This window comes from Dryobates pubescens, chromosome 16 (assembly GCF_014839835.1).
Source record: "Dryobates pubescens isolate bDryPub1 chromosome 16, bDryPub1.pri, whole genome shotgun sequence".
Lineage (NCBI taxonomy): Eukaryota > Metazoa > Chordata > Aves > Piciformes > Picidae > Dryobates > Dryobates pubescens.
Genome location: NC_071627.1, coordinates 16,623,043 through 16,635,701, shown reverse-complemented (window position 1 = coordinate 16,635,701; position 12,659 = coordinate 16,623,043). Strand labels below are relative to the sequence as shown.

The window sequence follows — 12,659 nt, the reverse complement described above, 5'->3', positions numbered from 1 at the left end:
TGCCAAGGCAACAAACATGCAGACAACAAGGCTCCATGCACACAACATGGGCAGCTGAACAAGTCTCCATGAATTCCACCTTGACCCCATCCACTGTTGTACAAGTCCCCAAGAGTCCGGCGGCGGCCAATGTGCCTGGGCAGAGACCAGTATCTCCATGGGACTGGGAAGACCATGTTGGGGAAGCAGGAGAAGGACAAGAGAGGATGTAAGGAGGCAGCACTTCAGGTTCAAGAGGAGATAGGGCTGACACCAGAGGGTGGCACAGAGACTGTATTTATCTGGAACCCTCTGAAAGCCCTTCTTAGTCTGAGCTCCCCTCCCACCTCCATCTCCCCAGCAAGCGATTATGCCAGCTACAGCACTGCCTTGAGCACACAGTGGTCAGTGGAAGGGGTGTGTTCTTCGGGGCATTCCAGATTTGCTCTAAGCAAAGGTTGTGACCTTGCTGTTCTCATGTGAGCTCATGCATGATCTTTGTTCCATGTGGGTTTGGAAGACATGTGAATTGTCCTAGGACCTGAGTTTTGCTCCTCCTACAGCACAGGGAAAACGGCTCCCTGGGACCTAAAGGAGGCAGTTAAGCAGGGAGAAACTGAAGCAGGAGTCTCCAGCAGTTTCTTACCTTCATCAGGCTGCATTGAGAACTCATCCTGGACACCATCCTGGGCCTCCAGGCAGGTCGCTGGTACCCAACCTTGCTCCTCTGATGTGCTAACAAACCACCAGCCTGAGAACAAAACAGCAAGTGGCTCAGCCAAGGGCTATCACCAGCCAAATCCTCCCTCCCTCCAAACCACAAACCTGGGTGGCTTTGACCCCTCCTTGCTGCCTACAGGGGAAGCTGAGGTGAACCCAAAGCAACAAAGCCAAGCGTTACTCAAAAGGGAGCACAGACAGCAGCACCAGAGATCACAGCTGAGTGATACATACATGTACAGATCCTTCTCCATGGAAAACAGGAGAGGCTCTGAGAACTGAATGGCTCCAGCCATCCTCTCTGCTTCTTTTTTTTTCTCTCCCCCCCTTCATGGTTCATTTTCCCTCAGTCTGGGTCAGCAAGCCCAGGCTAATTAGCAAAGATGAATACAGTGCCTGCAAATCGATAGCTGCCTCCTGCTGTGCTCTTGCCTTCTTCACATTTGTGGAAACAGCAAAATTTAAAAGCAAAGAGCAAATGCAGGATTAAAACATGAGCTTTCCCAGCAGACCTTGAGCCAGCTCCATAGCGGCCACAAGCAATTCTGGGCCACCCTGGGTGTCCAATCAAAGCAAACACGTGCTCCTCTGTTATTAAAAGCACAAGCTATTTGTGTCTTTAGGGGGGAACAAAATAAAGACCAAGCATTATGCTCAGAATCTCACCAGTGAGTCATTTAAGAAAGACAACTAGATTGCTGGGGAAGGGAATCAGCAGCTACCTGCATGGAAGGGAGAACCAGGGCTGACATTTGAGAAATAAATTCTTTGCCATAGCTTTTGAACTGGTTGTGCTAATAGGGTCCAGTTGCTTCAGGGTTGTCCTCACTCTCAGTGGCAGCTGCTGGTACAACCAATCCTCTGGGGACCAGCTCTCCAGCATTTTAAAATCTATTTTCATGATTTCTCTTTAAACTCCTCTCAGGGAATAAACTCCAGAAGCTGGGTCCACCACATGACTCAATCCCTTGCAGAGCTTAAGAGCAAATTCAAGTTCTGAAGCAAGTGAATAGCTTGGCTGCCTGCCCCACTCCATGGCCAAGTACTTCATTGTGTCTGGAGGCAGGAACAGATAATGCACAATGGGGGCTTTCATGGCCACCATGAGGATGTCCTCCTCTGGTAGTCAAACAAGCTTGCCAACTCCAGGAAAGGCTTTTGTCCTCAGGACCCATCGAGCAAGCTCTTCAGCATGGAGAAGCGTAAAGCAGAGTGTAAAAGACGGACGGTGCCGGGCGCTCAGCACACGGGTAATAGACCCTTCCTTTAGAGAAGGTCCTGAAGCCTTGTTCATGTTCAGACAAACTGCAGACAGAAGATGCTTTCTTCACATCCCACCTCAGCTGACCATCCAAGGACATCCCTGCGTGGAGTCTAGAGACTGTTTTGCTTAAGGCCCTTTTAGGAAACTACTGACAATATAGGACTGCTATTCCTGCCCCTACTCTGTGATGCAGAGTAGACCCAAATCCCTCTGCCAAGCCAAACTCTCTGTACCTGATTCATTCTTCTCAATGATATCCACCAACTGGCCCACGCACAAGCTGATCTCGGAGCTCTCCTGCTTCTGGTAGTTTGCCACCACGACATACTGCTCCAGCACCAAGGGGTCGACCGATGCAGAGTCAGCTCCTGCACAGGGGGGACAAGAACCAACCCGTGTGCCAGGGTCAGCACCAGTTCCTGCAAACAAGAGCCACCACTCCCGAGCACCTGCTGGCCTGCAAACAGCTCCAGGACACCCTGGGGACCCCAGCGTGAGAAATGTGAGCTGGAGACTTGAGTAGAGCGAGCAGGAGACCAAACCAGCAGCCAGGTGAGATGGGCACAGCCAGGTGAGACCTTTCTCTTGCTATCCACCATTCCTGCTCACAGACCGAGCTGTCCAAGCAGCGCCACCACCACCACAGATGCACACCGCAGCCCAGTCCCTGCTGTCACAGACTGAGGAGGCTTGGGACTGGCTCCTGTGCACTGGCATCAGCTGCCCCAATGCATGGACCAGCTCAGACCTCAGCTCAATCCACACAACCTCCAGTGACTTTTGCTGGTCCTGGCTGAAGAGCCTGGACATGCAGGTGGAGGGGTGTCTGCAGGCCAGAGCAGCAGCACCCTGCCATCGATGCTGCTGTATTTCAGCCACCTTCCCACCAGCAGCTCTGCGCTCCGCTATTTGCATCGCTAACTCTGCTCAGCTCCTCCTGCTGGAGATCCCCATCTCATGTCACATCAGCAAAGAAACACCCCAGGGAAGAGCGAACGGGCAAGACCCAGCCGGAGCAAAGCTCTGCCATGGCCAGGAGGCGGCCTGGCAGGCAGAGGAGAGACGGCCGATGGCTGCGCGGAGCCCGGGCAGGCTGCAGGTGGCACTGCGGGCTCAGGCAGGGACAGCCGGAGCACCGCCACCCGCTGCCCGGGCACCGGCAGCCAAGCGCAGGCTGCCGTGTGCTTTGCGAGTACTTTCTCATCTAGGAGAGGGCTCTGGCTGCAGCTGCTTGCATGGGCACTGCATGCCCCGGTAGCACTGCAACCCATCACCACTTCAGGAACACAGTCCCAAGTTTGTCCCTAACACATCATCGAACAAAGCTGCTCCTTCCCCAGGTGTGCAGAGGTTTGCTGTGTGCAGAGAGGCCACCAAGCTTTGCAGCTCACGTGAGCAGATGCTGCCTGTGCCCAGTGCCCGGTCCAGTCGACTCAACCCCACCAAGCCGTGCTCAGCCTTCCACCAAACCAGCCACCAGGTGTTTGGTTGCCCACAGCACAAGCAGCACTTGCCTCACCTGCCTCCAGAAGCCTCCACGAAGCAAAGAGGTGTCAGAAGCTCTTGCCCATGACTCCCCTCCAACCCAAGCCCTGGTTCTGGCCTCCAACACTTTGCCTTGTGGCTTTGCCACCTGTCAGATGAGGACACTACCACAGGATTGTCTTCTCCCCAGATGAAATAAGATTTAATTAATATTTGCCAAGTGCTTTGGAAACAGGAGAGTGTTAATTGCTCCAGCCCAAAGGGCACAAAAAGATCAGACACCTGATAACGGGTGTTAAGTTGAATTTACAGGAGCTGTGCATGCACTCTGAGCAGGGAGCCTCAGGCTCTGGGCTGGGGCAGAAATCACATCTAGCTGCTATGGCGTGGCAGATAAATGGGACAATTACCTCCCAGTCTCTGAAGGTGTGAAATTACAGAGAAAGTGGTGGTCCCTTGGGACAGTTAGGTGAAATCCAGGAAAGAAATTCAGACTACATTATCAGGAACACGCTTCTACGGGCAAGCGCACCCCATGCTGCAAGAGACCCCCCAGGGCTCCCCCATCACAGGAAAGTCTCAGCCTGGCAAAAGAATTTCCCACAGGAAACCTAGGGTGACATACTCATCCCCAAAAGGTATAAGCAGAAATGGACAATATCTAGCAGGTGTTCAGCCATCTTAGGGTGCTCTGCTTCCTGACGGAGAAGGTCTCCTGTGCACAAGGTCACAACCTCTCAAACTGGCTCTGAGAGACAAAGACCACAATAAAGATTTCACTGAACCATTATTTTCAGGACAGTTTTATTTAAAGGAAGAAGAGGAAAACTGTCCTTGTTGTTTTGCTATAAACAGCACTCTGCAGGGCTCCAGGTGAGCTGGCCAAGTGCAGAGGACCTGTTACCACTAATGAGAGCTTCCTCCATACCAAGATCCAGAGGTGGGGCACCAAACAGACTTGAAAATAGCCCTCAAAAGTGAATGGTGGATGCTAGGACTATTTGTTCTACTAGTTCAATTAAAGGTTTGTGCTCAAAATGATCAGAGGATCTACCCAACCCCTGAGAGGAAAAAAAACACAGCTAAAGGAAGAAGAAAGCAGTACTTTCCTTTCTGCCTCCCTCACTGTAATTACACCCCTTGCTCTGAGGCTATTTGCAGTTTCAGCAGGCAATTCTGGATCCTCCAATGTACCTATTAAAACTAGCAACAGAAGTGGTAAACTGAGCTTGGAGGAAGATGTGGAAGTTAATTTCAGGAGCATCTTCACCTAGCATAACCATCCTCAGCCACAAAAATACACAAGTCAACATCAAAACGTCCTGCAGGTGGGCAGACTTGGGTCTCTCCAAAATAGCATTGGTGTAAATCTTACCACCTAAAATGAGAGACAGCAGCAAAGCTCTGCAGCTGGGGATGAAGCATTAGTACAGTCCAGAACTCAGCAGAGTGAGTTTTGCAGACAGCTGCAGGCAGGAGCACAGATTGTGTATTCTGAACACCCATCATCTGTGAGACTGGCAGGAACATGGCCAGGAAAAGGGATGTGCATTGAGTCAAGAGACTACCGAGGTCCGTGGACTGGACTTGCAGAACTGATGCTTGGAGGAGAGCCACTGGGAGGATGCACTCAGCTCTGCAGGCTGGGCCAGGCAGAAGCTGGCGCCAGGCAGTGCACATCCTAGCTACCAACCAAGGACTGCTCAGCACAGTGACCTTGCTCTGAAGCCATGTTAGATATGGGTTAGCCCATAAATCTTTGCAGGTATTGTTTAACCAGGAGCTTGGCCATTCACCCAGAGTGCTGAGATGCACAAAACCAGTAGGAAATCTCACAGATATGGGGTTGCTTATGTTTGGCTTTGCAGTATCACTGCCAAAAGTGAGGACTTCTGGGGCTTGGACACTGGTGCCTGCAGAGGGTAAAAAAGAGCTCAGGACTGAAATGGGGAGGCACAGGTATCTGGTTTTGAAGTCTGTCCTTGCTGTATACTCTAGCCCTTGCCTAAAGCATCTTCCAAAACTGTCATGCCTTGGACAGTTTTGCTCTCAAAACAGCTCCTCTTCTCCCATACCTCGTGTGAAGATCAGGACTGCAAAAGTAACCTCCTTCCTTCTGTCAAGCGAAATGGGCATTAGGAGCTGTGCTGTGCTCTTTGCAAGCCTTCTCAGCTCTCCAGGGATTTTTCCACTAATGGAAAATAATCACATGGAATCACCATTCACCTGTAGAGGTATGGAAAGGTCTCCCTGTGGCTGCTGCAGGATATGAGAATGGTGATTTCATGGTGTTTAGACTGAACGCTGTGGTTTGGGTGTCCCTGTGGCACTGCAGGCACATTACACAGCACAGCAAAAGGCATATGGCCACACGAGGAAGCGTCTAAAATAAAACTGGCTGGGGGATTTTGGAGCTTTCTGCCAGCCTCCTTGGGCAGCTCCACCCAAATATAAACTCTGGAGACAGTTTCAGGTTCTCCTGCAGTAAGGCAGTGCTGCAAGGAACCCATGACTCTCCATCTGTGCTTTCTGTTGAACTGTGAGAGGAGGAGAGAATAGCAACGCTCAAACACAGCCTTGGGGACTGATACGATGACTGCTTTTAGATGTACCTAAATCAGTGGCCAAGTCAGTCTTCAGAGTCCCAAGGTGTGGGCAATAATCCACCCCCCTACAAGCTGCAGGCTGCAAGGAGCCTGAACCCATGCCTCAGGCTCTCAGATGTGGGATCACAAGTACTGGCAAAAAAAAAGTGAAGCAGAGGAAGTAGGTTTTATTTCCAGTGCTCACTTACACCAGGCCCTCCTTGCAACACTTGAGCCTCTTGGTCACCACAGGAGCTGAGAGCAGGCAGCATTTTAATCCACTTTGCATCTCAGTGTTTGACAAATCCCATTTCAAAACAGGGCTTGCTGCTGCCAGGACCTCAGGAGCTCTCCTGAAGAGCAGTTCACCTCCACTCTGGCAGTGCTGGGAGAAATAAGCAATTGGGAAACTACTTATTGGAAAATTGCCCTGATTTTTGTTTGTTAGCAGCTATTGGATGCCCCCTCTTGAGGGAGATCCTGTATTGAACAAGCCTATTTTTGTGCCTTGCAGCATATTTGCTACCCTGAAGCAGGCTGGCTGGAGGAACGGATGAACCACCAGGGACCTCCTCGAGGTATAAGAGAGGAGTCAAGATGTCAGCAGCAGAACCACACTCTGGTTTGCTGCCACTATATGTAATGCAGTAAGAGAAACCCCTGAATTTACCTGGCACAAGGCATCAGCCCTTTGTAATGATTCTGCATGCAAATACCTTTCTCTGATGGCCACTGCACATATACCAGGTGCCATGGGCAAAACACCTCATCCTGTCCTGCCAGAGCAGGCTCCAGCTTGGACGTTAGCAAGTCCAGTATCTCCCTGTTATCTCCCTCTCAACAGTGCCAAACAAAAGGCATCCCAAAAAGCATCTTCTCTTTGACTTCAGCAACATCCCTGTGTCACTTACAAGCCCACCATGCCAGTGGTGAGCAGAGTGAAGCTGCCCATAAACCTACAGTGTCCTACTGGCAAGACAGGCTGTGTACACAAGCAGGAGGAAAATCCTTCTCCTCTAGTAGTCAGCATCCTTTAATTCAATTCTGCTCTCAAAGAACTGAGTTACACAGCAGAAATTGTCTTCCTTTTCTTCTCAGCCCTGAAGTGCCTTCTTCTCTTTTGCCTCACAGAAATGGATGGGGTTCAAAGTCATCTAAACACACAGTGATCTCAGGGGGAAATCTAACACCCTTCTCTTACCCACCAAACATTCTGGCTGAGCCAGCACACAAGAGAAGCTTTCCTGATGAGGAAGACTGTATCTTTATTTTATCTCTGTCTTATTAAAAGAGAGGAGAAGGGGAAAAAAATTGCAGCCTGTTTTTGTCTCCACCTGTGTCCAGCCTCTGCCTCCAAAGCTAGCTGAGGACCTACCACTTCAGCACAAGGAAGACAGCACAGAAGCTGAAGTCTGGGCCTGCAGATGGCTCACCAGAGATATAAAATGACCATCCCAAGGTCCAGCTTTGACAGACACACCTTGCAGCAGTCAGAGTTTGAGGAGAAAATGTTCCCATACTGGTAAACCCTTCTAGTCAATCAGGGCAGAACCCAGTTATGATCTGCCCATGAGAACAGACCAAAACACGGAGCCACTCTTCAGGCAGACAGCATCTGAGCTTTTCATATGCATCCTACAACCAGTCTCAGTTAAGATGCTGGGACACCAACAGTTCTTGAGTGGGGGATGACCTGCAGCTCCACTGGAAAAGAGGAATCAAGCCTTTTAGTCTGCTTTTACACCTTTTCTCTCTCCTCCAAGATGAATTCACTCATCTACAAATGAATTTGCTTATGCAGCTTATGGCAGTGCCAATTCTGGCCAAAAACCTTTGCATAACCTATTTTGGCAGAATATCCATTAGGCCAAGGCTCAGACCTTCCATCCCAAAGACCCTTGAGCTACTTTTATACCTTCTGCAGCTCCAGAAACTGAAAGATGCCCTCCCTGGATTGAAGGCATTTCCCCTCCTCTCTTGTTCTTCTCTTTCTAGGAGGCTCAAATAACTGCTACAGCACATAAACTAGGGGGGCTTTCAGAGATGTTTCCCTCTCTTGAGGGGCAGGGGTAGACCCAGCCAACCACCTAAAAGTCTAGCTGGTGCAGTCATGAACCAGAATGTACTGCTGACCACCATGCAGCTTTGGAAATTTTGCCTCCCCATCACCCTGGCTGCAGACCAAAGCCCTGCCCCTCACCCAGGACCTGTGACACCGCCTCTGCACGCGGAGCTGTACCGGCAGCCAAGTACCAGTCCCAGTCTGCCACACCTCCTCTTCACTACTGCCCCATGTCCATCAGCCCCCACAGAAAGCTACAGGGGACGTGACAGCTTCTTGCCCCCCCAACCTGAGCAAGTGTCCTCCTGCGAAAGGCAAAGCAAGAGCAAGGGTCAGGTAGCAAGCGGCTGTTACTACCTCGCTGCAGGAAAGAGGCCGTTCTCTGGATAAACCCTGATGGAGGAACAAAAGGATGGGAGACAAGGCATGAGGTGGGGAGGGAAATGAACTCAGGGGTGGCAGCAATGGGGCAACAATTCAATGAATGAGTGAACAGGAAGGCCAGTGCAGCATGGACAGCTGCCAATGTCCATTACGCCTTTGGGAGTGCCACGGGAGCCACAGGGGACATGGGACCGGGACTTGGAGGCTGCAGTGAAATCCCAGAGAGACAAAGAGGGCATGCTGTGTCAGGGACCCCCATGAGGGAACACAGCAGGGCTTTGACCCTTGCCTTGCTCCAGGAGACCACAGCTGTGAGTGAAAGAAGGAGGTGGTAAAACCAGTGGGGAGGAAATGAGTCCTTACCAGATCTCTTCTTTCCAATAGGTTCCCTGAAAAAGAGAAGGAAGAGTGTCAGTCAGGGGGACAGGGAAGTTGGGTTGCTGGCCAAGTGGCAAACCCACCTGAAAAAGCACAGCAGTGATGGCCCTGGTGGGGCTGCTGACCTCCCTCAACCAGCTAATGTCTCCATGGGTGACATGGGACATCACTCACTCTGCAAACAGCCCATCCTTCCCTTCATTTAGTGATTGAGTGCCTTCATCTCTCCCAGCTCAGTTGCTGGCCTGGCCTCCTTGGTGTCTTGGCCTGACAGCCACAACTCATGACTCACACCATGTCTCTTGGTGAAGGCAGATCGACTGGGGCAATCTGGCAGCAGTCAGGAGCTGGGGAAGCCCAAACACTGCACCCAGCACAGACCACAGCTCCCACAGAAGTGGGCACTGGTATGAAGACACAGAGAGAGAGAATTTAGTTTCTCCATGTCCCACACCTCTCAGGGACAAGGATGGGGAACAGTCAGGGAAGGGGCAAATATTTAAATCCCCAAACAGCACAAGTCAGTAAAATGTTGTAGAATGGATGAACACCAGGGCTGTGCAGCAGAAGTGCCTCCAGGATGCAGCCAGCAGGATCTAGTGGTGGTTATGAGAAGGCAATGAGGCAGTTTCAGCCCAAGTCCTTTAGCCATGGCCAGCACTGGCCAGATCACTGATGGTTGAGAAACCACAAGCCCTAGGTCCTTTCTCTTACTTGAATGCTGCCAAGAAACATGGTTGCTGAACAGTCTCAAACTCAGGGCACAAGCACAAGGAACTCTGGAACATTTAATGATTAAAACCCAAACATCAAATCAAGGAATATATGGGCCCAGAAAAGTCTCCAAAAAAGCATGGATAACAAACCAAACAAATGCACCAGACCCTTCCCCAGCCCAACCACTGTGGTACATGTTGCTACAGAAGGGTTCTCACCACTTTCGTGTGACTTGCCATCATGGCCTTGAAATGCTGCTTTATTGTGGGGTGATGGAGAAGAGAAGGCTCAGAGAAGACCTTATTGCTGTCTATAACTACCTGAAGGGAGGTTGGAGCCAGGTGGGGGTTGGTCTCTTCTCCCAGGCAACCAGCACCAGAACAAGAGGACACAGTCTCAAGCTGTGCCAGGGGAGGTTCAGGCTGGATGTTAGGAAGAATTTCTTCACAGAAAGAGAGATTGGCCATTGGAATGTGCTGCCCAGGGAGGTGGTGGAGTCACCATCACTGGGGGTGTTTAGGTGGAGACTGGATGGGGTGCTTGGTACCATGGTTTAGTTGATTAGATGGTGCTGGGTGATAAGTTGGACTCAGTGATCTCGAGGGTCTTTTCCAACCTGGTCTGGTCTATTCTATTCTATTCTATTCTATTCCCCTGCTCACTGTGGGTATTTTCCCTGCTCCTCAGACTCAGATGCATGATAGATCAAGATGATTTGGCCAAGATGAAACACTCTGGTTCCAGGAGACACGCACTGATCATTGTTACGTCCAGGAAGAGTAACAAGCACAGAGCAGGCACTGGAGCTTCCAAGGAAGAAGCATTCACCTGGTGGTAAGGGAACCCTCCTGAGGCTTTAAGCTGCCTGACTACTGCCTAGAAAGATGGCTGGACCAACCCAGAAGGACCCCAGGAGCCCCTTTGTGTGCTTATCAAGTCCACCAGCAAAACAACCTTTCTCCCTCTCTCCCCTTTGTTTTCAGGCAAAGCAGAGAAATCCCTCTGTGCTCAGTAAAAAAGTCAGCCAGAGCTGGGCTGGGCTTTGTTCTCTTTCAAGCTTATCTGCATTTTCAGTCAATTATTTCTGTAGACACTTTATTCCCTGAGAGCCACAGGGTAATGCAGGGACTTGGCTGCCTTCAAAGACCGCCCACCCATCCTGGCAATGCCTTCTGCTTGCAGTGCCTTATCCGCCCAGTCTCCCCTTCCCTTTGCACATTAAACTTGTAGTACTCATCCATGGAGCCATCAATTAAACTAAATTAAATGCAACAAAGATGGGCTAGAAACAAATGGGACATTGCTATCTAGAAACCAGAGACTGTTTAGTTCAGAGACCACAGGCTGTGCAAAAACCTGAAGAATGTGACCCAGCTGTAGAGATCAGTGGAGAAATCTGCTGGACAGAGCATCACAGAATCACAGAATGTTAGGGGCTGGAAGGGACCTCAAGAGATCATCCAGTCCAACTGCCCTGCCAAAGCAGGATCACCTGTACCACATCACACAGGAACACATCCAGGCAGGTCTTAAATATCTCCAGAGAGGGAAACTCTACAACCTCGCTGGGCAGCCTGCTCCAGTGTTCTGCCACCTTCACAGTGAAAGAATTCTTCCTCCTGTTTCCATGGAACTTCCTATGCCTCGCTTCTACCCATTGCCCCTTGTCCTGTCATTGGCTCCATCCCAAAGCCATTTTTAAACAGAGATGGCACTGTGGAGCTAAACCAGAGTTTCCCAATAAGCCCCATTAGATTTGCCCCAGCTCAGCAGTATGGCAGGAAAGGGAAGCAAAGCGAGGGCAGATAAGCACACTGGAGATCAGCAGGTGGGCATGACACCCACGTGCTGACAGGAGGGTGCTGATGGAAATAACTGTTGTTTTTCCCATGCCATCTGCTAAACCTATTACTGTAACTCATCCCCCTGTTTCCTTTCACCAGCTGCTCCGTCTGAGTGAGGGGGCAAAGAAGGAGCTGCAATTTCGCTTTGCTGCTGGGTTGTTCCTGGCATGAGTACAAAGAGCTGTAGGTCTGAAGACCAGCAGTCCCAGCCCACCACCTCAGAGGGAACAAGAGCTCAGAAAAGACAGGAAACAGCAATAAAATCTCAGCAGCATCTCCTCCTCCATTCCCTGTGGACCAGAGAAAGGCATGCAGCAGAGCCTGCATGCATGCCTTCCTGGAAACTGGTGGCTCCAGAAGAAGGAAAGGCTTCTCAGCCTTCCACTGTGAAACTCATTTAGCTCACTCACTCCCACAGCAGCCAGGCTGTGCAGATGAACCAGGCAGTCACAAGGCACTGATACACAGCTATGATTATGTGCCACCCAGCCAGCCCCACAAAGCGTTCCAGGTGGTTAAAACCCAGGGTGGATCCTCCACCTGCTTTCCAGGACTTTGCCAGCTCCTTGTTGAGAACACTGAGGGCCAAGGTTTGTGTTTCACTTAAAGCACTGAGACAACAAGCCAGGCTCAGGATGCAGTGGGCTCAGTTCAGCATCTTTCAGGAAACTAATAATCCTCCAGCGCAACCCTGAAAAACTTCTCCATGTGGCAAACTCTTAGCACAAATTAATAAACCTTTTTTTTCCTCACTTTTTTTTTCCCCTGAGGGAAAAGAGTCAGGTTTCTCAAGCATCTTCTCCAGTTTATCAGACAGCATTCCTCTAGATCCAGTGGTGGGAAGGAGCAAGATGGGAAGCACAAGGCTGTGGTGAGGGCATGAGGCAGAGCTAACAGCTTGAGAGGTATGCTGAGAACAAAGGCAAACAGGTTGTTCCTCAACAAGATGTAGGTGACTTGTTAAACTTCTTCCTGCAGCATGCTGTGGACACTGGAAGTCTTCACAGGCTTACAGGGTCATAATTCAGACAAGAAATGTTAATCTAAAGCCATTAATTGTAAAAGCAGCAAACCCCTAATGGCTAGAAGAGTGTGTAAGGTAAATGTGTTACAGGCTTGCTTGGCTCAAAACTGTTTCCTAAGCCACTCACGTTTGGTAGGTTGCAGGCTAGGCTAGGCTGCTGTGTGCTGCAGAGGAAGTAGCTCTGAGGCTGCCACTCAGCATAGCCCACCTTGCAGCA

General features: G+C 50.5%; 1 protein-coding gene across 1 annotated transcript in view; it reads right to left on the bottom strand.

Moving 5' to 3' along the window:
* SH3PXD2B (SH3 and PX domains 2B) overlaps positions 1-12,659 on the bottom strand; it is a 78,144-nt gene that overhangs the window by 7,716 nt on the left and 57,769 nt on the right. The window contains exons 6-9 of the mRNA XM_054168299.1: positions 8,843-8,868; positions 8,453-8,488; positions 2,197-2,331; positions 626-730 (exon numbers count right to left, since the gene is read on the bottom strand). Of these exons, the coding sequence (XP_054024274.1) occupies positions 626-730; positions 2,197-2,331; positions 8,453-8,488; positions 8,843-8,868 (302 nt within the window). The remainder of the gene's footprint in view (positions 1-625; positions 731-2,196; positions 2,332-8,452; positions 8,489-8,842; positions 8,869-12,659) is intronic.